Genomic DNA, 23,560 nt, shown 5'->3' with positions numbered 1-23,560 from the left:
ACCTACGTACTGAACCATATTTTATTTATGCTGCAAAAAATGCCATACTTTAAAAATCAGTCTTTTTGTCCTGTAAAAAAAGTATAGTAAAGGTAAAGCACCAATTTTTAAATTGTACATTATATATTAAAATGTTAATACATTATATCAAAATATTGAAGAACATTGTTTTAATAACAGCACAATGACAAAAGAGCCAGTTAAATGGTATAATTTTAACATAAGTAAAAAGTGAATCCATACCAAATTTTAATAACAAAGTAAACATTACTGTTTAGAAAAATGGCATTAGAGGGCCTTAACAGTATATATTTAAAGGAAATATTAAGTAGGTAATGAACAAAATCAATTTTGAAATTTTACTTATTACAGAATCAATTATGACATTTGTACTCTTGCTTTTATTCAAAAGTTCTATTGGATTTATCTCAAGATTAAGGACCACAATATGACAGTCAGCCAAAAACTTAATTTTAGTATACAAACTGCTTTAAACTACATATACATCTTCAGAGTTAGGGAAATATAATATAGGGTCCTTCAGTTTAAATGTTGAGAAGAACTCTGCAAGCCTGCAGAACAAAAATAATTTTTATATATGTTCCTTTGGTTCACTAAACTTTCTCCTTTTTGGCAGTGACTCTTGACTAGAAGAATCAAAGTGATGGAGGACCTGTCAAAAGAAAACAACTACTAAGAATAGATACTTTCCTGTTTAAATATCTTTAATTGTAGATTTTTTCATGTATCTGAGATTTCTATTCTTTTTTAAAAAATTTATGCCTAGCATACCTAGCATAACTGTATCTGGGTTTCTTAAAAGTAGAGTAAAATTTATTATTAACATCTTCCAATGGCTGCTGCAAGTATGTACTTGCAAAATGTATAATCTTCAGTAGGGTTGCTGTAGAAGTGAGAAGATAGATTTAACATTATGTCCTCAAAATAGCCAAATATTTCAGAGCAATAAGAAGGGAAAAAAGATTTAAAAATGAACTACAAATAGAAAAACATTCTACCTTGGAATCATGTAAGATTTAAATAATGTCTTGCTTTTGTACTCTTGAGACGTTAACATTTGAGTTTTAAAAATAGTCTTAGGTTTTCAGTTGTCTAATTCTAACCTACTAATAATACTAAAATATCTAGTTGGAAAAATATGAATAATCATCTCAGAAATGGCAAATACATTATCTGATTTGGTAAAATAAGGTTCTAAATATGAAACAACTATAGGGTTTAAGTCAGGAAAAGATTTTTTTCTCCAGAGGTACTAGGAGGAGACCCTATATTTTTAGGGAACACATGTATTTAGTAAATTATCCTCCTTCTACTTCAGTTTTGGTTTCTAGAAAGCTCAGATCAAATTTGTGGCCCAATTTCAGTTCTATATAAACAAAATGGCCTTAGTATTCTTGTACTGTCACTTTCTCATTCTATATTCTCTTATATTTTTCCTGGCACTGATTTTTTTTTTTTTTTTTTTTTAAGACGGAGTCTTGGTCTGTCGCCAGGCTATAGTACAGTGGCGTGATCTCAGTCTCAGCTCACTGCAACCTCCACCTCCCAGGTTCAAGCGATTCTCCTGCCTCACCCTCCCAAGTAGCTGGGACTACAGGCGTGCGCCACCATGCCCAGCTATTTTTTTTTTTTTTTTTTTGTATTTTTGGTAGAGACAGGGTTTCACCATATTGGCCAGGATGGTCTCGATCTCTTGACCTCGTGATCCACCTGCCTCAGCCTCCCAAAGTGCTGGGATTACAGGTGTGAGCCACTGCGCCCAGCCGATTTTTAATTTATATATTATAAATTCCTCCAATTTAAATCATTCATGGAATGAGACAGGAGATGTTTACATGGAAAAAACTAATAAACCAACATAGGGCATCTTATTTGAAAATCACCTCGATTTTTAGAACAAAATATATTTAAACAAAATTTGAATATCAGAACTCTCAGGTACATCGAAAGATATCAAATTCGTCATTTTAAATTTAATCTGTAGTAATGATATTCTGATCCTTGCCATTGTATTCAAACTATACATTATCATAAGACTTACTATTCTCCCAGATTCATGTTGACTTCTCTTCCGATTTTCTTTGGAAGATTTTACTGGTTGATTTCCATTTGCCTCCACAAAGATAGAATAATTACTAATTGGTTATTTCTCAAAGAACAGCCAACATTTGATTTTTCAATCTTATGCAATGATATGCAATATTTATTTATTTATTTACTTTTTAGGGTCAGGGTCTCCCTCTGTCACCCAGGCTAGAATGCAGTGGCACCATCATGGCTCACTGCAGCCTGAAACTTCTGGCCTCAAGCGATCCTCCTGCCTCAGCCTGCCAAAGTGCTGGGATTACAGGAATGAGCTACAGTGCCCAGCTGGATATACAATTTTTTTAAAAAACAGCTTTATTGAGATATAATTTAGATACTATATGATTCACCCATTTATAAGTGTACAATTCAATGATTTTCAGTACATTCACAGAGTTGTACAACCATCACTACAATCAATTTTAGATCACTTTCATCACCCCAAAAACAAACCCCATATACCTTAGCTATCACTCTCTTATTCTGCCATCCTCCCACCAGCCTTAAGACTGTCTCAATAACTTTCCCAGTTCTGACTTTCAAATGAATGGAATAATATAATATGTGGACTTTTGTGAGTAACTTCCTTTAATTAGCATGTTTTCAAGGTTCATCTAAGTTGTGGCCTGTATTGGCACTTCATTTTTTTTATGGCTGATATTCAATTGTATGAATATACCACATTTTTTTATCCATTCATCTGCTGATGTATATTTAGGCTTTTCCCATCTTTTGGCTATTGTGAATAATGCTGTATATATAGTTATTAAAATGAATATTGGAAAATGACTAATGATTAGGTGTCATATAACTATTCTCTAAAAGGACATACTTCTTTTCTGATGCTTGAAATGAGCTTTCCAATGATAATTCCTTAGTATATATAATAATGAATATTTTCATTTCTTGCCATTTTCTAACCACAATTCAGTAATAATTCTCAAAATCAGGAGTACACTGGCTCAGAGTTCATATCCAAAAACATGTGCAATTTCAGAAATAAATTTATGTCCCCAAAGCATCTTAATGTTACATTACAAGGAGATCTTGCTTAATAATTTCTAAAATGCTGGTCTCTATCCCTATATCCTAGCAAAGGTTATTCATCCTACATATAAACTGGCTAGGATGAACATTTTGCTTCTAGAAGTAGTAAATCTTGACATTCCTTTATCTCTTGCTTTCATGAGATACTCATTTGAATGCTGCCTTCTGCCAGTTCTAACTTCCCATTGAGAATAGGGGTGGGGGAAGACACTTAAAAATGGCACTATAACGAGTAGTGTTCCGATAAATGTTTAATAACCAGCTCTAGGAGAGAAACAAACCTGAGGCATTTGCTGATTTCTGTGCTGTGAATACTACCAACATGTCCAATTTAAGCTACCAACATGATATCTCCGAGTGAGGAGTTGGGAAGAAATGTTCTAGCACACCACTAACAGAGTGAGCTATTTATTTCCTAAACTTTGGATATTTTATGTATTTTACAGAATGCTTTTCTTCACCCAATGAACCTTTGAGAGCAACTTAAAGGTCTAAAATCAAATGTGAATTTTGATTTAGTATAATTCATACCAAAAGCTAAAATAAAGCAGTGATTTTTTTCCCTTAAGAATATGAGATTCATTTTATACAAGATATATACAAAAGATTAATTTGTAATGTCTTATTAACAAGATACTCAATTTATAAGATTGAGCATGGTGCTCACTTCAGCAGCACATATACTAAAACTAGAACAATATAGAGAAGATTAGCATGTCCCTTGCACAAGGATGACATGCAAATTCATGAAGCATTCCATATTTTTCAGAGTGAACAGAGAACCTACAGAATGGGAGAAAATTTCTGCAATCTATCCATCTGACTAATATCCAGAATCTATAAGGAACTTAAACAGTCTAACATCCAGAATCTATAAGGAACTTAAACAAATTTACAAGAAAAAAAAAAACAACCCCATTAAAAAGTGGGTAAAGGACATGAACAGATACTTCTCAAAAGAAGACATTTATGTGGCCAACAAGCATATGAAAAACACTCAACATCACTGATCATTAGAGAAATGCAAATCAAAACCACAGTGAGATACCATCTCATGCCAGTCAGAATGGTGATTATTAAAAGTTAAGAAACAACAGATGCTGGCGAGGCTATGGAGAAATAGGAACACTTTTACACTGTTGGTTGGAATGTAAATTAGTTCAACCATTGTAGAAGACAGTGTGGTGATTCTTCAAAGACCTAGAACCAGAAATACCATTTGACCCAGTAATCCCATTACTAGGTATATACCCAGAGGAATATAAATTATTCTATTACAAAGATACATGCACCCATATGTTCACTGCACCACTATTCACAATAGCAAAGACAGAATCAACCCACATGCCCATCAGTGACAGACTGGATAAAGAAAATATGCAGCCATAAAAAGAAATGAAATCATGTCCTTTGCAGGGACATGGATGGAGCTGGAAGCCATTATCCTCAGCAAACTAACACAGGCACAGAAAACCAAACACCACATGTTCTCGCTTATAAGTGGTAGCTAAACAATGAGAACACATGGACACAAAAAGGGGAACAATACACACTGGGGCCTGTCAGGGGGTTGGAGAGAGGGAGAGCATTAGGATAAATAGCTAATGCATGTGGGGCTTAATATCTAGGTAACAGATTGATAGGTGCAGCAAATCACTGGCACACGTTTACCTGTGTAACAAACCTGCACGTCCTGCACATGTATCTTGGAATTTAAATTAAATGAAATTTAAAAAGAAAAAAAAGATCAAGCATGGGAACATTCTGGCATTCTAGGAAATTTCTCTGGGAGTCTGGATGATAGTATCACTTCTTCCCAAAACCTTTCCTGGATCCCTCTCTTTAATATACCTTCAGTAAAATTAACCATTCCTTTCTTTGTGCCTATGTAGCCTATTCAGACTTCTATAACGGCTCTATATCATTGTTTGTTTATTTCCAGTTACTAAACTTTAGCTAAGACCAAGAAGTATGTGTTATTCAGGTTATATCCTAAGCACCTAGTAAAGTACCTGACACATAATAGGTACTTAAAAAATACTGGTCTAATAAATGAAATATTAAAATAAACTCACATATGAGGGAGAATTGCAAGGTTACAATGGAAAACAAACCTAAAGGGATATTTACCATTTTATTCTGAAAGACTTTTCCACTTCTTGTTTTGCTTTCAGACATATCAAGTTCAGATGTTTTATTGACTAACTGCTCAACCTAAAAAAGAAAATAATTACAAAAAATATAACTTAGTATAATAAAACCTTTTCATAACACAATAAATGGGGTCCAAAAATTTAACCACATAAAATTTAGGGTCTTGTCAAGTTAAAACCAATAATTTTGAGTTGGTTCATACTGTTCAAAAAGCACAAATTAAAGATAGTGAAACTGACACTTTACATAATTGGCCAACCACTGAACTGAGAAAGTACCAAATGATTACCAGGCACCACCCTTCCAGAAGACAAGAAATTTAGTCTACTTATTTGAGAAATGGGCTGGGCAGAGGAATACAGACAATCAATCATCAATCATATTATTTCCAAGTTCATATTACCTAAATCTCTTATTTCAGGATTTTACTGTATTTGAAAAGCAAAATAAAACATGTATGCTCCAAGGCAACACAAATGTGTTATATATTCCACTTATAAATACAAAGCAGGGCGGAATAAATAACTGCGTAAGATTCCATCCAGCTCTGAAATTCTCAGATTCTACCAATAGTATTTAGGTTTATTACTAAACAAATCCACCAGTAATATACTCAAAATTCATCAACATATAATTTCCAGATTTAGTTAATAACAAGCATTCTAAATATTGAATTTTATTCTAAAAGACCTGGAATAAGAAAATCTGAAAAATAAAAAAATAGCATATAAGCAACTGTCCTGTGAACAAAACAAAAGTGAGATGGAACTATCAAGTTTATACCTGAGAATGAGAAATAGAAAGATCTGGACTTTCTTTAGACCTCATAATTTCATCTTCCTCACAAACTAAACTTGGTTCTGTAAAAAAAAAAAAAAAAAAAAAAAAGTTACACGGGTATAAAATTGAGTTGGAAGCGAGTTAATGTACATTTTCATTAACTTCTTACCTCCAAGTTCGGAAGATGCAGGGTTTTTTTCCTGTTCTTCCATTTTAGTTTCAATGTCCAAATCATCCTACATAATTATGTGAAGAAAAAAATTGACACATTTCAAAAAGGTATTAAAACAACTGAGCAGAAAGCATTTATGAACAAATTTGTTTCATGTGAAGACTAAATACAATATAAAACTACTGGCTGGGCATGGTGGCTCATGCTTGTATTCCTAGCACTTTGGAAGGCCATGGAGGGAGGATTGCTTGAGACTAGTAGTTCCAGATTAGCCTGGGCAATATGATGAGACCTCATCTCTATGAAAAAATTTTATAAATTAGCCAGGTGTGGTGGCATGTTTCTGTCACCTGAGGCTGAGGTGAGAGGATTGCTTGAGCCCAGAAGTTTGAGGCTGCAGTAGCCGTGATCATCCCACTGCACTCCAGCCTGGGAGACAGGACGAGACCCTGACTCAAAAACAAACAAACAAAAAAACCTAGGCCGGGCGCAATGGCTTACGCCTGTAATCCCAGCACTTTGGGAGGCTGAGGTGGGCAGATCACTTGGGGTCAGGAGTTGGAGACCAGCCTGGCTAACATGGTGAAATCCCGTCTCTACTAAAAATACAAAAATTAGCCTGGCGTGGTGGCACACGCTTGTAATCCCAGCTACTCAGGAGGCTGAGGCAGGAGAATACCTTGAACCCAGGAGGCTAGAGGTTGCAGTGAACCAAGATCTGCCACTGCACTCCAGCCTGGGCAACAGAGCAAGACTCTGTCTCAAAAAACAAAACAAACAAAACAAACAAACCAGAAAACCCCAAAAACCTACAACTACCTTATGCTTGCTAGAAATAAAAGTGTTCCTAGAATTTCTATCAAAAGGCAATTTATTAATCCAAATAAAGTACAAAATACTATTTTTCTTTATTTTGCAGGGTTGCTTTAAGGACAAATGATAAAAATATACAACTTTCGGCCAGGTGTGGTGGCTCATGCCTGTAATCCCAGCACTTTGGGAGGCAGAGGTGGGCGGATCACCTGAGGTCAAGAGTTCGAGACTAGCCTGACCAACATGGAGAAACCCTGTCTCTACTAAAAATACAAAAGTAGCCAAGCATGGTGGCACATGCTTGTAATCCCAGCTACTTGGGAAGCTGAGGCAGGAGAATCGCTTGAACCCAGGAGGAGGAGGTTGCTGTGAGCTGAGATCGTGCCATTGCACTCCAGCCTGGGCAACAAGAGTGAAACTCTGTCTCAAAGAAAAAAGTAATAAACAAAAACTCTTCAGAGAGTTATTGAAGGATAAGCTCAGTCATGTTATGGTAGAAATTGCAACAGGTTTAATGTCTACATTACAATTATTGTTCCCTTTGTGATACATGTGAAAGAGATTTAAATATTTTAAAGAATGCTACAAACACCTCAGCTGTATTTGTTATAAAGCAAGACTGGGATTTAGGTCTTAGAAAAAAGTTTTTTTCTTTGACTGAATTGGTTGAAAATTGATTGAATTTTCCATGTGTAAAGATGTGGTAAGACAGCCTAATCAGAATAGTGAATCTCTGTACATAAGTACTGTAGTCATAATTTAGAATAAATTGAGACAGAGAATACAAGAGAGGTGAGATTAAAGAACATAATGTTAATGCTTGAAAGATTAAAGCAATAATGACTTTCACAATTGCTGGAAGTGAGGCAACAAAAAAACTCTTTTATACTTCTATTCATCCATTCACTCGACTAATACTTAGGACGCACTAACTAGAAATCCAAGTGCTAGGCACAGGATGATTAAAAAGTTGAATGAGACACTTTTCCTGACTTCCAGGAACTTCCAGGCTGCTTCAGAACAGTGACTTTCCAGGCCCTAGAGAAATTCAAGCACAGCCTACCTGAACACTTAGTAGACATGTTGTAGAAAAGATTCCATCATTAGCCAGGAGTTAGACTAGTGCAATGCTTTTCAAATTATGCCTTAGAGTCCTAGGGGTTTCCTCAGAGTCCGCTATGAAGGTAAGTGACATAGGGAGTGGCAGAGCCTCCAGGAACATTCCCTACTTCAACCAGAATAGTTGTGCTTTTAAGTTCTAGTACAATGTTGTTTGGGCTAAGTAAAAAGTTTTAAAACATAGGCCTAGACTTTAAGGTCCCTTTCAACCTTGAGTTTATGATTATAACACAGAATTTACACAAATGTTAATGGGAGCTATGAAAAATCTTCAGAATTGAGTCAAACATTTGTTATTATTGTTCTTTATAACTCTTGAAATACACTTACACTTGTATAATGCTCCTGTTCATCTTCTACATCTTTGTCCCTCAGGATTTTTTGAAATGGTGTTTTTATTTGTTTTGGTGATAGTATAGTTGAATCAATATTTTCCATTCGTTCTCTCTCAGTGGTCACTTTTACTTTGAAGATGTGAAAAGGTGTTGAGACTTCTCCCACATTTAAATACATAGGCTCCCCTTCAAATATAACTCCTTCACAATCACCATCCTTAAAACCGGGAGGCTGGTAATCTGGGGGTGTAACTGCAAAAAAGTAAGTGTAAACTGTGCTGTTCATGAAATTAAAGAAAATATTATTATTATTATAAAAACACATGCAGATTGCAGGTATTTCAAGGTAAAACATAAGAATTACTCTCCTACTATGTCCAAGTCCCCATTTTATTCCCTAAAGGTAAGCTTTGTTTTCTTTGATTGTCTGTGACCTTGAGTAAACTATTCATCATCCCTGATTTGATTTTCTCATCTGTCAAATGGTGAAAATAATAGTACCTACTTCATAGGGTCATTGTGGGAATAAAATAAAGTGTTGTAAAATGTTGAGAACAGAACTGGCACATAGTAAATACTCAATAAATGTTAGTTGCTATTTTTGTTGCTTTATGTTCTTCTAGAAGACATGCATATAATAAAAGATATTTCATATTTACATAGGTTTTAGGAAATATATATAAAATTCCTTAAAAAACACAAATGAGCTCATACCGTTCCATACCTAGCTGGTTTTAACTTAATAATATATCTTGGATAACGTAATTTATCAGCACCTTCTTTTTAACAGCTTGTGTAGTATTCTATTATGCAGATAGATCATAATTTATTTACTCACTCCCCAATGAAGGACACTCAAGCTGTTTCCATTTTTTTCCTATTTTAGCCAATGCTATAATCAAAATCCTTATATAACTTTGCATATTTGCACAATTATATTTTCAATATATTTTTCTCACTATAGAATTTCTGGATTAAAGATAATGTGCATTTAAAATTTTGATACTGCCAAATTGTCCTCTAAAAATGTTGCACCTGCATACAGTCCCTCGAGTGTATAAAAGTGCCTGCTCGGCCGGGTGTGGTGGCTCACGCCTGTTATCCCAGTACTTTGGGAGGCCAAGGCGGGTGAATCACTTGAGATCAGGAGTTCAAGACTAGCCTGGCCAACACGGTGAAACCCCGTCTGTACTAAAAATACAAAAATTAGCCAGACATAGTGGCGAGTGCCTGTAGTCCCAGCTACTCAGGAGGCTGAGGCAGGAGAATCGCTTGAACCCAGGAGGTGGAGGCTGCAGTGAGCCAAGATTGTGCCACTACACTCCAGCCTGGGAGACAGAGCAAGACTCTGTCTCAAACAAAAAAAAGTTCCTGTTTCCCCACATCCTTATCAATAACGGATTAACACGTTTTACCAATCCGATAAGTGAAAACTGTTAACTCATTGTTAAATTTGAGTGAGGTTATACTTCACATGGATATGTTCCTATCACTAGAGAAGCATCTATTTTAAAGCTTAATTTTGCAAATCTTTCTTTCTTGAATAGTGATATTAAGTGTAAATTTTATAATTTCAAAAAATTTAGGTGCTAAAAATATTTGGAATGGAAACCAATTGTTTCAATAATGATAAAACATAGGTACCAACTGAAACAGGATGTACTGCAAATAGTACCTTCATCATAGTAAAAAAGTTTCATGGTCAAACAAACATCATTAGGTAAAGGCCCCAGATTTTGCATTAGGATATAAATCTTGCGAATGAGGAGAATGCTTGCTTTCTTGGTGTCAGTAGATGACATGCTAGATTCGTTGCTTTGGTTTTTACTAGAAGAGAATCACATATTAATTTATTTTATAAAACCTGTGGCTTCTAATATCATAACTTTACATTTTAACTATTTGAGATTCTTATTTCTATTATAGCATTAAGCTGTTAACTTGAAAGTTACCTTGTGTTTTAATGTTACTATTATAAAATTTTAATATTAATATCATTGCTATAAATAATAACTTAGTTTTACTTAAGTGCATTTTATATGAAGTGTTTAAAGAAAGCAAATGATGTTTTAAAATTATATTTCTATATTTCTAATCACCTAAGTTCTCTTTCCACAATTAAAATTGCTTATTATTAGCCACAGAATCCTGGCTTGAAGCTACTCCAAGCCACCACTCCATTTTGCATAGCCACAGCTTGATGGTTAATTGGGGATGTCCCCGCAGTTTCAGAATAAATCCTGAAGTTTAGCTATATAGCATTAATATGAATAAGTGGCAATCTGTAATACAAAAAACTACAGAACAATACCTTATGAAGTCCATGAGTGGTCCATTATTGGTGTATTTGAATTTGAATTGGTAACATTCTGAAATTGTCTTAAATAGAAAATATTGCAGTTATGCTTCTGATATTCAGTACTAGCTGCTAAATAGCTATATTCTGTTTTGTATGACTCAACATTTAGTCAATACTTTTTTCTGCTATATTAATCCCTATTGATCCATTGAAGCTTTTGATTCCTCATAGTCAGTTTTCATGGTTTGGGTTTGGGGCTTCAGTCTTGGAGAGACATTTATTTCCCAACTCATTGTAATGTATGTTATTGTAGGGAAAAGAAAGAGAGATCAGACTGTTACTGTGTCTATGTAGAAAGGGAAGACATAAGAGACTCCATTTTGAAAAAGACCTGTACTTTAAATAATTGCTTTGCTGAGATGTTGTTAATTTGTAGCTTTGCCCCAGCCACTTTGACCCAACCACTTTGATCCAATCTGGAGCTCACAGAAACATATGTTGTATGAAATCAAGGTTTAAGGGATCTAGGGCTGTGCAGGACGTGCCTTGTTAACAAAATGTTTACAAGCAGTATACTTAGTAAAAGTCATTGCCATTCTCTAGTCTCAATAAACCAGGGGCACAATGCACTGCGGAAAGCCGCAGGGACCCCTGCCCTTGAAAGCGGGGTATTGTCCAAGGTTTCTCCCCATGTGATAGTCTGAAATATGGCCTCGTGGGATGAGAAAGACCTGACCGTCCCCCAGCCCGACACCCGTAAAGGGTCTGTGCTGAGGTGGATTAGTAAAAGAGGAAAGCCTCTTGCAGTTGAGATAGAGGAAGGCCACTGTCTCCGGCCTGCCCCTGGGAACTGAATGTCTCGGTATAAAACCCGATTGTACATTTGTTCAATTCTGAGATAGGAGAAAAACCGCCCTATGGTGGGAGGCGAGACATGTTTGCAGCAATGCTGCCTTGTTATTCTTTACTCCACTGAGATGTTTGGGTGGAGAGAAACAAATCTGGCTTACGTGTACGTCCAGTCATAGTACCTTCCCTTGAACTTAATTGTGACATAGATTCTATTGCTCACATGTTTGTTGCTGACCTTCTCCTTATTATCATCTTGCCCTCCTACATTTCTTTTTACTAAAATAATGAAGATAATAATCAATAAAAACTGAGGGAACTCAGAGACCGGTGCCGGTGCAGGTCCTTGGTATGCTGAGTGCCGGTCCCCTGGGCCTACTATTGTTTCTCTATACTTTGTCTCTGTCTTATTTCTTTTCTCAGTCTCTCATCCCACCCGACTAGAAATACCCACAGGTGTGGAGGGGCAGGCCACCCCTTCAGTTATTTATACCACATGGAAGGAACTCCTTAGCAGGAAGATAAGGGAGGCAACATACCTCAGCAGAGTGGCTAACACAGGGCTTAAATCTTTGCTATACTGTAACCACAGGCAAGCCACTTAAGCCTTAGTTTAAGTTTTAGTTTCCCCAGCTAAAAAAGAGATTAAAGACAGTACATATCTCATTGGTAGTTATGAATAAATATTCACAAATGGGATAATTTATACAGGGTACTTTATAAAGTGCCTGACATATAGTAAACATTCAATAAATATTATTATTGTATCAACAAGGTTGCTAATTTACTGATAGAAAAAATGCACAATTATAAAACATATGAAAATAAATGAACATTTTCTGAACAATCAATTAGTTTTCTGAACACAATCTATTAATTCACAGCCTTAACCCAAATGATCTGCTTTGTCAGCATGGACACATATTAAGCATTAATTGCAGGTGTGAGTATCAAAGAAAAGACACATTCTCAGCCCTCCTGAAGCGTGAATACTTTTATTGCTTTCTTTATATTTCATTGTTTACATAGTGATGTTTTTAAACATCTATTTTTAACACCAGTTTAAATCTACCTCTGCTTGACTAAATGAAACATTATATTGTAACAGCTATAGCCTAATGGGTAAACACCCAAATTGTGAACTGGCCTTCCTAGGTTCAAAAACCTCGTTCTGCCACTTCAGCCACTATGACCTTAGGCAAGAAACCCCTTGTACTTAGATTTCCTAATCTGTGAAGTGGAGATGCTAATAGTGGTTACCTCATGAAGGTTGGGATGAATAAATGAGATAATGCACATAAAGCCCCAAAGAACAGAGCCTAATATAAAGTAAGCACTCAGTAGATCTTTCCCCCTTGTTTTTTATCTTCTGGTTTTCCCTTCCATGTTCTCCCTTCTCTCCTTTAATGGTAAGATAAATAGGTAGCTATGAATGGATTGGGATGAATATTCGAAGTCTAAGGATGACCTTCTTACTTTCCTAAAACTCAAGCCCTTTCATAATTCTAAAATATAGTATAAAAAATACTGTAAAGAATTAGACGTCAGGAGATTTAAGTTATTTCTAACAGTTTGTAAGCTTTGTGGCCTAAGATCAGTCATATAATCTCTGTCATGCTAATCTGTTTAAAGGTAACAATCCAAGCCCTGCCTTACCTCAGAAGAGTTTTATGAAGTTCAAATGTGAAAATATATATGAAAGTATATTGATTAAAGCATAATTAAAAGCATAAGATATTCTTATATTATGTTTCGTGTTATTTTTAGATATTAGAGGCATTATGTTTCTTTAGTAACTCAAGCACACTTACCTGAGGATCTTCTGGGTTTGTGTATACCTATTTAAAAACAATTTACAATTGAGTTATCTAAGGCTAAGTATTCAAGAACTAAATTAGATGTTTAGACTAAACTTCATGTGAACTCAGCAAAACAAACAAATAAAAATGACCACCCAAAATATTACTTTTTCATTCCATTGAATAGATCAGTTATTTGAATAATGTGACATAATCAATTGATAGTTTTAGTGTCATTTAATTAAGCAAGGCCAAATTTGGCAGTATTAAGAAAAGAACACACAATTTAAAAATACTTACAGCCAGAACAACCATCCTTAGCTGAAATACAACAAAGAACAAAAATCTTACTTGTAGTCTGTAAAATATTTTTTCATTACGAATCATAAGAATTCTTTGTCCTATTTCAACATGTATTCCTAATAACAAATAATCATTGCAGATCTTGACTGCATAAGATCAATGCCTATAACGCAGTACCTTAGATATGCTTCCCTATCCCCTGAAATATCTATTGCTACTAAAATTACTGATGATTGAAATTCATGTCAGCACTTTATTTCATTGACTTAAGCAAAAAGGACATTACTGCCAGTTACAAGGAAAAAATATATATATTGTGAAATAACACAATATATGTGTTATACTGAAAACAATGAGAACTGATTTTGAAAAAAGAAAAAGCAGAGTTGAGGGCCCTATGAATTTAACAGAGGGAGGAAGTTTTGGAGACCATAGGAAAATAAAATCATAGAAAATAATTTAATCAAGTGATCTGCCAAAAATCTAAGAGTCAACCTTGATTCTGATCTTTTCCTTGTATTACACAGCCAGTCCATCAACAAATCCAATCAGTTCTACTGCCAAATCTATCCTGAATCTCCTCTCTCTGCTATCCTGGTCTAAGCAACCATTATTTCTCACCAGTACTACAGTAATGGCCTAGGTGCTATTCTCCTTACTCCCAATCTTATTCTCCTTCTACAGCATATTCTCTAAGTTGTGGGAAAGTGATTTAAAACAATTTTTTTTTAAGACAGAGTATCACTCTGTCACTCAGGCTGGAGTATAGTGGCATGATCTCAGCTTACTGCAATCTCCACCTCCCAGGTTCAAGCGATTCTCCTGCCTCAGCCTCCTGAGTAGCTGGGATTACAGGCACGCCACCACGCCTAGCTCATTTTTGTATTTTTAGTAGAGACAAGGTTTCACCATGTTGGCCAGGCTGGTCTCAAACTCCTAACCCCAGGTGACCCACCTGTTTTGGCCTCCCAAGGTGTTAGGATTACAGGCGTGAGCCACCATGCCTGGCCTAAAACAATTTTTAAATGTAAATAAAATATTACATTTGTATGTATAACCTTTGAATGGCTTTTCTTTGCACCTAAAATAAAAGCCACTGAGTGCTCTGGCCCTGCTTATCTGCCCGGGCTCATCTCATGTTATTCTCCCCCACTGCACAATTGCCCTCAGTCATATTGGCCTTCTTTTTGTTCCTGGAACTCTCTAAACTTCCTTCCAATTCTTTGCATTTGCTGCTCTGCCAGGAATATTCTCTCCTAAAATCAACGCCTGGCTGGTTTCTTCTCATTCAGGTCTCTTAAATGTCACTTCCTCAGAGAAGCTCCTATGACCATCCCATCTAAAGTTACTTCACCTTTCCATTTACCACATACTTTTGCTAAAAATTTTAATGGCAATTTAACATTATTGAAAAATATATGATTTGTTTTATTAACTACTTGTTTTCCTACGATACAAGGGACCCTTTTTGTTTTGTTGATCACTGTTAGCTTACCCAGTTCCTACCCAGAAGAGATGCCTAGCACATAACAGGTGCTCAATATTTACTACGCCTTAAGGGGGAAGGTTAGGAACCATGAATAAAAATTCATCTTCTTGAGACTGAGGCAAGAGAATGGCATGAACCTGGGAGGCGGAGCTTGCAGTGAGCCGAGATGGTGCCACTGCACTCCAGCCTGGGCGACAGAGCAAGACTCCAACACAAAAAAAAAAAAAAAAAAATCATCTTCTTCACAATTAGCCTAGTGCTGGACTTCATTGTGCATGTTGATACTAAATTATACTAAGTATGCAAAAAGGATTACAATACATCTTAAAACCTTCTTAATTTTGCTAATTCAGAATTTGTGACAATTTAACCTAGATTATGTGGAAATTTATTTTTGAACCCTAACAAGGAAATAATTTATTAAATTATTAGTATAAACAAGCTTGTAGAATGCATGTGAAACTAATGAATAAACTATTTGAAAAGACTCTTTAATTCATTAATTTTTTTATAAGTTAACATGTGTTATTAATACAAATAAGTCTTAAAAAAATAGCTTGGAAAAATTTGTTTAGTATTAATTCCATTAGCTTTAAATGAGTTGATGATTAGTCTTTAAAATATTCAAATGTTCAGGCTTTTCAGTAACTCAGACTGACCTACACTCAAGTTAGTTCAAATGAATGTTTTACTACATGATAATTCCAGTTATATTTGTAGATCATAAACTATAGAAAAAAAGGATAAAGAGATTGCAAGACTTACATATTTTTTCTGTAAAGCATCATAACATCCTAGCATCCTAAAAAAAAAAAAATCAAGGATTCATTTTTAGACTGAATGCATTTCCAGAAAATAGTTATTTTCATAAATTTCCATATTATCTCATTACTAAATAATACAAAAATGTCTTATTAAAGCTCCCTTCTTATTAACTAGCTTAAAACAAGACAACATAAAAAACAATGTGGCAGAAATGTAAAATGATGATAGAGATGGAAGGGAAAATACAAAATATCTGATAGCTATTTGTGGGGAACGATAATAAAATAAATAAAGCCTGCTTGCATGGGGCATAAAATAAAGAAACATTTATTTTTAAAATTTATTCTTCCAAATACCCAGACTTCAAGGAGAGGAAAACTTCAGTGGAAAATTTAATGACCTACAAAAATGCTATCTAGCATTAAAGGGTGATTCACTAAAATTTGGTTAAACACCAAAAGGTATCCAAGGTACAAAAAAAAGTAAAATGAGAAAAAAATAATTTTCTCTCTTTAGGTATTCTTTTACTTGCCATTTCACTAACTGTGTAGATCCTGGGCAATTTCTATCTTCTCTCAGTATTTTGACACAAAGATCTAAACACAAAAATGATGAAATATAGTTACTTAGGAAAAGTAAACAACTAGAAATTTTAAATGAAGTTTATTTTCTTCAGCTGTGTATTACAGGCAAATTATTATTATAATTATTATTATTTTGAGACAGGGTCTCACTCTATCACCCAGGATGGAGTGCAGTGACATGATCTCAGCTCACTGGAACTTCTGCCTTCCAAGTTCAAGCCATTCTCCCATCTCAGCCTCCCCAGTAGCTGGGACTTCAGGTGCGCCACCATGACTGGCTAATTTTTGTATTTCTTGGTAGAGACAGGGTTTCCTCATGTTGGCCAGGCTAGTCTCGAACTCCTGACCTCAGGTGACCTGCTTGCCTCAACCTCCCAAAGTGCTGGGATTACAGGCATGAGCCACCTTGCCCAGCATAGGTAAATTATTAATAGCAATAATTAATATTATTAATGTAATTAAAGGAAGAAAGGTTATATGAAAGTAGTCTTTTAATATTTATTATAAGATGCCATCATGATAATTAGGATGCAAGTTGATGGGTACAAAAATATTTCGTAAAAAAATTATAGAATCCATGAAATTAGATATGTTGCTTTCATGCCATTGTTATACAAGAATCTTAGAATCTTATCCCAGTAAAATACTTGTAAAGGCCAAGAAGTTAACTGGCTATCAAAAACAAAGAGGCCTGCAAAGAAGCAACATGTAACACAGTGGAAAAGACTGAGAATATCTCATATCCTCAGGTTCCTTAATTGAAAAACAGGTATTTGTAGGACTGTTACATGAATTAATAAGATATCGTACATAACATAGTGCTTACCATATTGCCCAGCACATAACTGGTGTACAATAGTATGCATGTATAATGTACTGAGAAATAAGTTATTATTGTAGAATAAACTGGCTGTATTATTATTATTATTTTAATTAAAAAAATAGAGATGGAGTCTCCCTATGTTGACCAGGCTGGTCTTGAACTCCTGGCCTCAAGTGATCCTCCTGCCTCAGCCTCCCAAAGTGCTGGGATTACAGACATGAGCTTCCATGCCTGGCCCTGGCTGTATTATTTTTAATTCCTTAAAATAGCACAAGAACATACACTACTACTGTATGTTTTCTATCGATTTCTTTCATCATTATAAGCATAATTTCAGGTAAAATTATACTTGAGAAACTGAGGAAAAATTTTATGATTAAGTGCTTCTAAAGGTATTGAATATATATATGTATATATTTTAAAACCATTTAGGTATCCAAACAAAAACTTGTACATCAACGCAGCATTATTCATAATAGCCAAAAAGAGAACCCAAATGTTCATCAACTGATAAAGGGATAAATAAAATGTGGTACAGCCATACAATAGAACATTATTCAGCAACAAAAAGGGATGAAGCACTTATCCATGCTACAATATGGAGGAAACTTGAAAACATGCTAAGTGAAAGCCAGTCACAAAGGACCACTTTTTTTTTTTTTTTTGAGACTGAGACTTGCTCTGTTGCCAGACTGGAGTGCAGTGGCACAATCTGGGCTCACTGCAACCTCCGCCTCCCGTGTTGAAGCGATTCTCCTGCTCAGCCTCCCAAGTAGCTGGGACTGCAGGCATGCACCACCATGCCTGGCTAATTTTTGTATTTTTTGTAGAGACAGGGTTTCACCATGTTGGCCAGGATGGTCTCCATCGCTTGACTTTGTGATCCACTCGCCTCGGCCTCCCAAAGTGCTGGGATTACAGGCGTGAGCCACTGCACCCGGCCAGGACCATATTTTATATTATTTCATTTATATGAAATGTCCAGAATAAGTAAATCTGTACAGACAGAAAGTAGATTGGTGATTGCCTAGGACTGGGAAGGTTGAGGGGAAGTGCATAGTAGCTTAAGGGGTATGGAGTTTCTTTTTGGGATGAAGAAATGTTCTAAAACTGACTGTGGTGATGGTTGTACAAATCTGTTAATTTATTAAAAATCATTGAAATGGGCCGGGCGCGGTGGCTCACGCCTGTAATCACAGCACTTTGGGAGGCCGAGGCGGGCAGATCATAAGGTGAGGAGATCGAGACCATCCCGGCTAACACGGTGAAACCCCGTCTCTACTGAAAATACAAAAAATTAGCCGGGCGTGGTGGCGGGCGCCTGTAGTCCCAGCTACTCGGGAGGCTGAGGCAGGAGAATGGTGTGAACCCAGGAGGCGGAGCTTGCAGTGAGCTGAGATGGCGCCACTGCACTCCAGCCCGGGTGACAGTGCGAGACCCCGTCTCAAAAAAAAAAAAATCATTGAAATGTACACTTTAAACAAGTGAACTGTCAGTTATGTGAATTGTATTAATAAAGCTTCTATTAAAATAAAATTTCTAAGTCAAAAATTATAGTTTTAGAGCAAGCAAAAATAAAAATACCATTTTAAAAGAAAGCTTTAAAATAAATATTGTATTACCATCTAGATATCTTGTTCCATAAGCGCATTCTGGGAATATTCCTCTCAAATACGTGATACAGGATACTGAAACTGCTAGAAGCCTCTTCACTAACACCAAAGACTGGTGTTCAGTTGATATCTTATTGGGAAATACCAGTGCACTCTAAAATTCAAGGGAAAGTAGAACACTTTATTTAAATTTATTAAAAATAAAGTTTCTCTTGACTTAACATAGATCCAATTTTGTATAAGCATAGTACTCGCCCCAAGAATTCCTCCCTATATTGGTTAGTAATCCCCAAAAAGTCAGAGCGGCATGTAAAATGTGAGGGTATTTCTAGGGTAATAGCCTAAAGGACATATGCAAAAAGTACCTAAAAATCTTTTAAATTTTTTTTTATTTTTTAAAAAATTGAGACAGGGTCTCACTCTATTGCCCAGGCTGGAGTGCAGTGGCACGATCACAGCTGCCTACAACCTCCATTGGATGCAAGTTGATGGGCACAAAGTATTTCATTAAAAAAGCAGAGGCCAGGTGCAGTGGCTCACGCCTGTAATCCCAGCACTTTGGGAGGCTGAGGCGGGTGGATCACGAGGTCAGGAGTTCAAGACCAGCCTGGCCAAATGGTGAAACCCTGTCTCTACTAAAAATACAAAAATTAGCTGGGCGTGGTGGCAGGCGCCTGTAATCCCAGCTACTCTTGTAATCCCAGCACTCGGGAGACTGAGGCAGGGAATTGCTTGAGCCCAGGCGGCAGAGGTTGCTGTGAGCCAAGATCGCACCACTGCACTCCAGCCTGAGTGACAAAGCGAGACTCCATCTCAAAAAAAAAAAAGTATATAATAATTATATAATTCTTCAGATTATATTCAAATATATCAAATGCTAGTATTTTGAGGATGAATAAAACAAATGTTAATAGTGGCTGGTATTTTAAAAACGCCTTTTTGGGACACCCATATAAAGTGTTTTTCAGTTTAATGGTTTTTAGTTTATTCACAGAAATATGTGTGCAACAATCAACATCAATTTCATAACATTTTCTTCATCCCAAAAAGGAAACCCATACCAATTAGCAATCACTCCCTGTCCCTTATCCCATCCCATGTCCTACCCATTAGCCTATCTGTCCCTATAAATTTGCCTATTCTAGACATTTCATATATGACATTTCATATATCCTCGCACAACCTCTAAAGCAGCTGAAACTACAGGCATGCACCACCATGCCTGGCTAATTTTTTTTTTTTTTTTTGTAGAGATGAGATCTCACTATGTTACCCAGGCTGATCTCAAACTCTTGCGCTCAAGCGATCCTCTCACCTCAGTCTCAGCTCAAAAAGTACCTAAAAATCTTAAGAATCCCTTTGCAGATTAACTGTCTGTAAATGCATAACACATGGATAGATTACATTGATTTTTCTCTTTGGTCACTGAGTAGGTTTAACAGAGGTTAAGTGTAATGCAAAATCCTATACAAATATAGCAATGCATATTTGTCTCTGGGTTACAAACATTCATTTTCTTTCTTTTTGAGACGGAGTCTCAAAAGAAGGCTGGAGTGCAGTGGTGTGATCTCGGCTCACTGCAACCTCCCCTTTCTGAGTTCAAGTGATTCTCCTGCCTCAGCCACCTTCATAGCTGGGATTACAGGCGTGAGCCACCGTGCCCGGCCTCATTTTCTTATTTATTTATTTTTATTCTGCTTATATATTGAACATTCATGTTCTGGAGGTGGACTGCTATGAACAACAATCAAAGCAATAAAGCAGTATTCATTAATACCTAATGTAAATTAAATGTGAATGAGCAATTTAATGCAATGCAGCAAACATCCAATAGAAGTCTCAATTAATTCAAAATACTTTAGCAAATATCTTCATTTCTTAAAACATGTAGTTTCCTGGTATCATAAAACCCTCAAACAGTTGAGCCCTAACTTCCAACAGAGTAGTTGAGACTTCAAGAAACAATAAAAGCAGCTATATTAAGATATACCAAAATACAAGAAATCATACCATGGGAGTCCTCTGCAACTGGGCAGTGGCCATCTTCTTCTGATAAAGTATTTTCTTTAATTCAACCTTGTGACACAAATACAAGCTTTAACTTAGAGCTCATTTTTTTCTCTAACATTTCAGTTTACCACATATAAAATTCAAAACAATTTTATGTGAATAAATTTGAATTTCTTTAATTAAAATAGAGTCTTCAAAAACGTACAGGTCGATATTGCAGTAGAACTATTTTGAGTAGGGTCCTGATTTGAAGCCATTTGACTAGCAAGTCTCAAACAAATGGGTTATTAAGAAACTGTTTAAGAGAACTTTTTAAAAAGGCACAATCTTCCTATTTTTATTCCCTATACATATTCAAACAATGATAACATTGTACAGGTAGGTATTCAGTAATGAAAAATTGCCTGGCAAACCCTCTAAACTTTTTCAGTTTTATTTCTTTTTATTTTTCATTTTTTTGAGACGGAGTCTCGCTCTGTCGCCAGGCTGGAGTGCAGTGGCGCGATCTCAGCTCACTGCAAGCTCCGCCTCCCGGGTTCAAGCGTTTCTCCTGCCTCAGCCTCCCGAGTAGCTGGGACTCCAGGCGCGCCACCACGCCCAGCTAATTTTTGTATTTCTAGTAGACACGGGGTTTCACCATGTTGGCCAGGAAACTCCTGACCTCGTGATCTGCCCGCCTCGGCCCCCAAAGTGTTGGGATTATAGGCGTGAAGCACCGTGCCCGGCCGCTAATTTTTTTTCTATTTTTAGTAGAGACGGGGTTTCGCCATGTTGGTCAGGCTGGTCTCAAATGATCCTCCGGCCTCAGCCGCCCAACTTGCTGGGATTACAGGCATGAACCACCGTGTCCGGCCCCAATTTCACTTTTCTTAATCAGACAATTCAGCTGGAAGAGTTTACTAAAGAGGCAAACTTCATAGAAGAACCTATTTACGTTAAACGTTTAAATTTATCCCGACAAATCCTGAATTCGCCGTCTGTACTCACCCCATCTCAAGAACCTCTGTTGACAAGTAAGTGGGTATACATTTTTACCGCAAATGTTTTACCACTAAGACCTTAAGAAACTTAAAAGTAGGGGGAAGCTGACAGACAAAGAGATTAAAAAGTAAAATATACGCACACACACACACATATATACACACTAATATATATTACATTACGTCTGAGGGGCGGGCGCCGGAGACCAGAAGAGCTGCACGAGGCTGCACGCGCTGTGCCCGACGCGCATGCGCTTTCCTTCAACGGTCACCCGCTGGGGCGCGACAGTGGCTTTTTGATCCCTGGTCGAGGTCACCTTTCCCGCCAAGCGCAGCGCAAGGCGCACTGGGAGCCTCAGACACGGGAAGGCTCAGCTCCACGTCTCAGGGAGGAGAAAAGCCAGACAGAAGGGGGAAGGTTAAGTAACTGCATGTGCAGTTACTGAATTTCTGATCGTTTTCTGACTTTTGATTTTGTTTCTTTTTTTTTTTTTTTTTGAGACGGAGTTTTGCTCTTGTCCTCCAGGCTGAAGTGCAGTGGCATGATCTTGGCTCACTGCAACCTCTGCCTCCAGGGTTCAAGTGATTCTCCTGCCTCAGCCTCCCAAGTAGCTGGGATTACAGGCGCCCGCCACCACGCCCAGCTAATTTTTGTATTTTTAGTAGAGACGGGGTTTTGCCATGTTGGCCAAGCTGGTCTCAAACTCCCGACCTCAGGTGACCTGCCTCCCTCGGCCTCCCAAAGTGCTGGGATTACAGTCGTGAGCCACCACACCCGGCTGACTTTTGATTTTCTTATTGGAACTACCACAAATTGCATTCCCACCTTTCCTGTATCTTCAGGAAACCATTTGCTTTAGCAGTCTTCTACTTAGCCACTTCCACTGTGTTATGTCATTGGGGACAATGGATAGCTTTGAATGTAATTTGTCTCATTTAGAAATAAAATAAAATCAGAGTGGGTAGGTATTAATAGTTGGAGATTATTCAGTAGTACAAGCTTCTTAGTTTACAGATTATTATATATCCAAATACATTTCTTACCAGTGTAAACATTCAATTACAGGCATACCTTGGAGATATTGCAAGTTCAGTTCCAGACCATCCAATAAAGCAAATAACACAATAAAGCAAATTACACAATTTTTTAGTTTTCCATATGTATAAAGATTATGTTGGCTGGATGTGGTGGCTCATGCCAATAATCCCAGCGCTTTGGGAGGCTGAGGCAGAACGATTGCTTGAGGCCAGAAATTAGGGATCAGCTTGGGCAACAAAGTGAGACCCTGTCTCTACAAAAAATAAAAAAAATTAGGCAGAGGTAGTGGCACACACCTGTAGTCCCAGCTACTCAGGATGCTTAGGCAGGAGGATCCCTTGAGCCCAGGAGTCTGCAGTTGCAGTGAGCCCTGTTTGAGCCACTGCACTCCTGCCTAGGCGACAGAGTGAGACTCTTGTTTCAAAAAAAAAAAAAAAATTATAGTTACACTATTAATATCTTAATATATTTATTGTACATA

General features: G+C 36.7%; 1 protein-coding gene and 1 non-coding gene across 3 annotated transcripts; one reads left to right on the top strand and one right to left on the bottom strand.

Annotated features, from left to right (window-relative positions):
- Positions 1-3: 3 nt before the first annotated feature.
- Positions 4-22,322, bottom strand: HORMAD1 (HORMA domain containing 1). 2 transcript variants are annotated; one of them, XM_002810265.4, is made up of 15 exons: positions 22,219-22,322; positions 21,061-21,126; positions 19,060-19,204; positions 16,563-16,626; positions 16,031-16,067; positions 13,774-13,794; positions 13,486-13,512; positions 10,838-10,905; positions 10,202-10,353; positions 8,522-8,778; positions 6,257-6,323; positions 6,091-6,167; positions 5,284-5,367; positions 2,063-2,134; positions 4-673 (listed from the first exon to the last, which is right to left on the bottom strand). In XM_002810265.4, exons 2-15 carry the CDS (start codon positions 21,091-21,093, stop codon positions 593-595), a joined length of 1,185 nt encoding a protein of 394 aa, XP_002810311.1. In that variant the 5' UTR covers positions 21,094-21,126; positions 22,219-22,322; the 3' UTR covers positions 4-592. The 2 variants fall into 2 exon arrangements, with proteins under 2 accessions (XP_002810311.1, XP_054409216.1); XM_054553241.1 differs by having other exon boundaries at positions 22,048-22,248.
- LOC112130922 (U6 spliceosomal RNA) lies at positions 3,813-3,919 on the top strand. Its single transcript, XR_002913091.1, has one exon. It is a non-coding gene; the product is annotated as a U6 spliceosomal RNA (small nuclear RNA).
- Positions 22,323-23,560: the final 1,238 nt, after the last annotated feature.

This window comes from Pongo abelii, chromosome 1 (assembly GCF_028885655.2).
Source record: "Pongo abelii isolate AG06213 chromosome 1, NHGRI_mPonAbe1-v2.0_pri, whole genome shotgun sequence".
Classification (NCBI taxonomy): Eukaryota; Metazoa; Chordata; class Mammalia; order Primates; family Hominidae; genus Pongo; species Pongo abelii.
The sequence above is the reverse complement of the archived record's forward strand: the minus strand, read 5'-3'. Positions and strand labels throughout refer to the sequence as shown.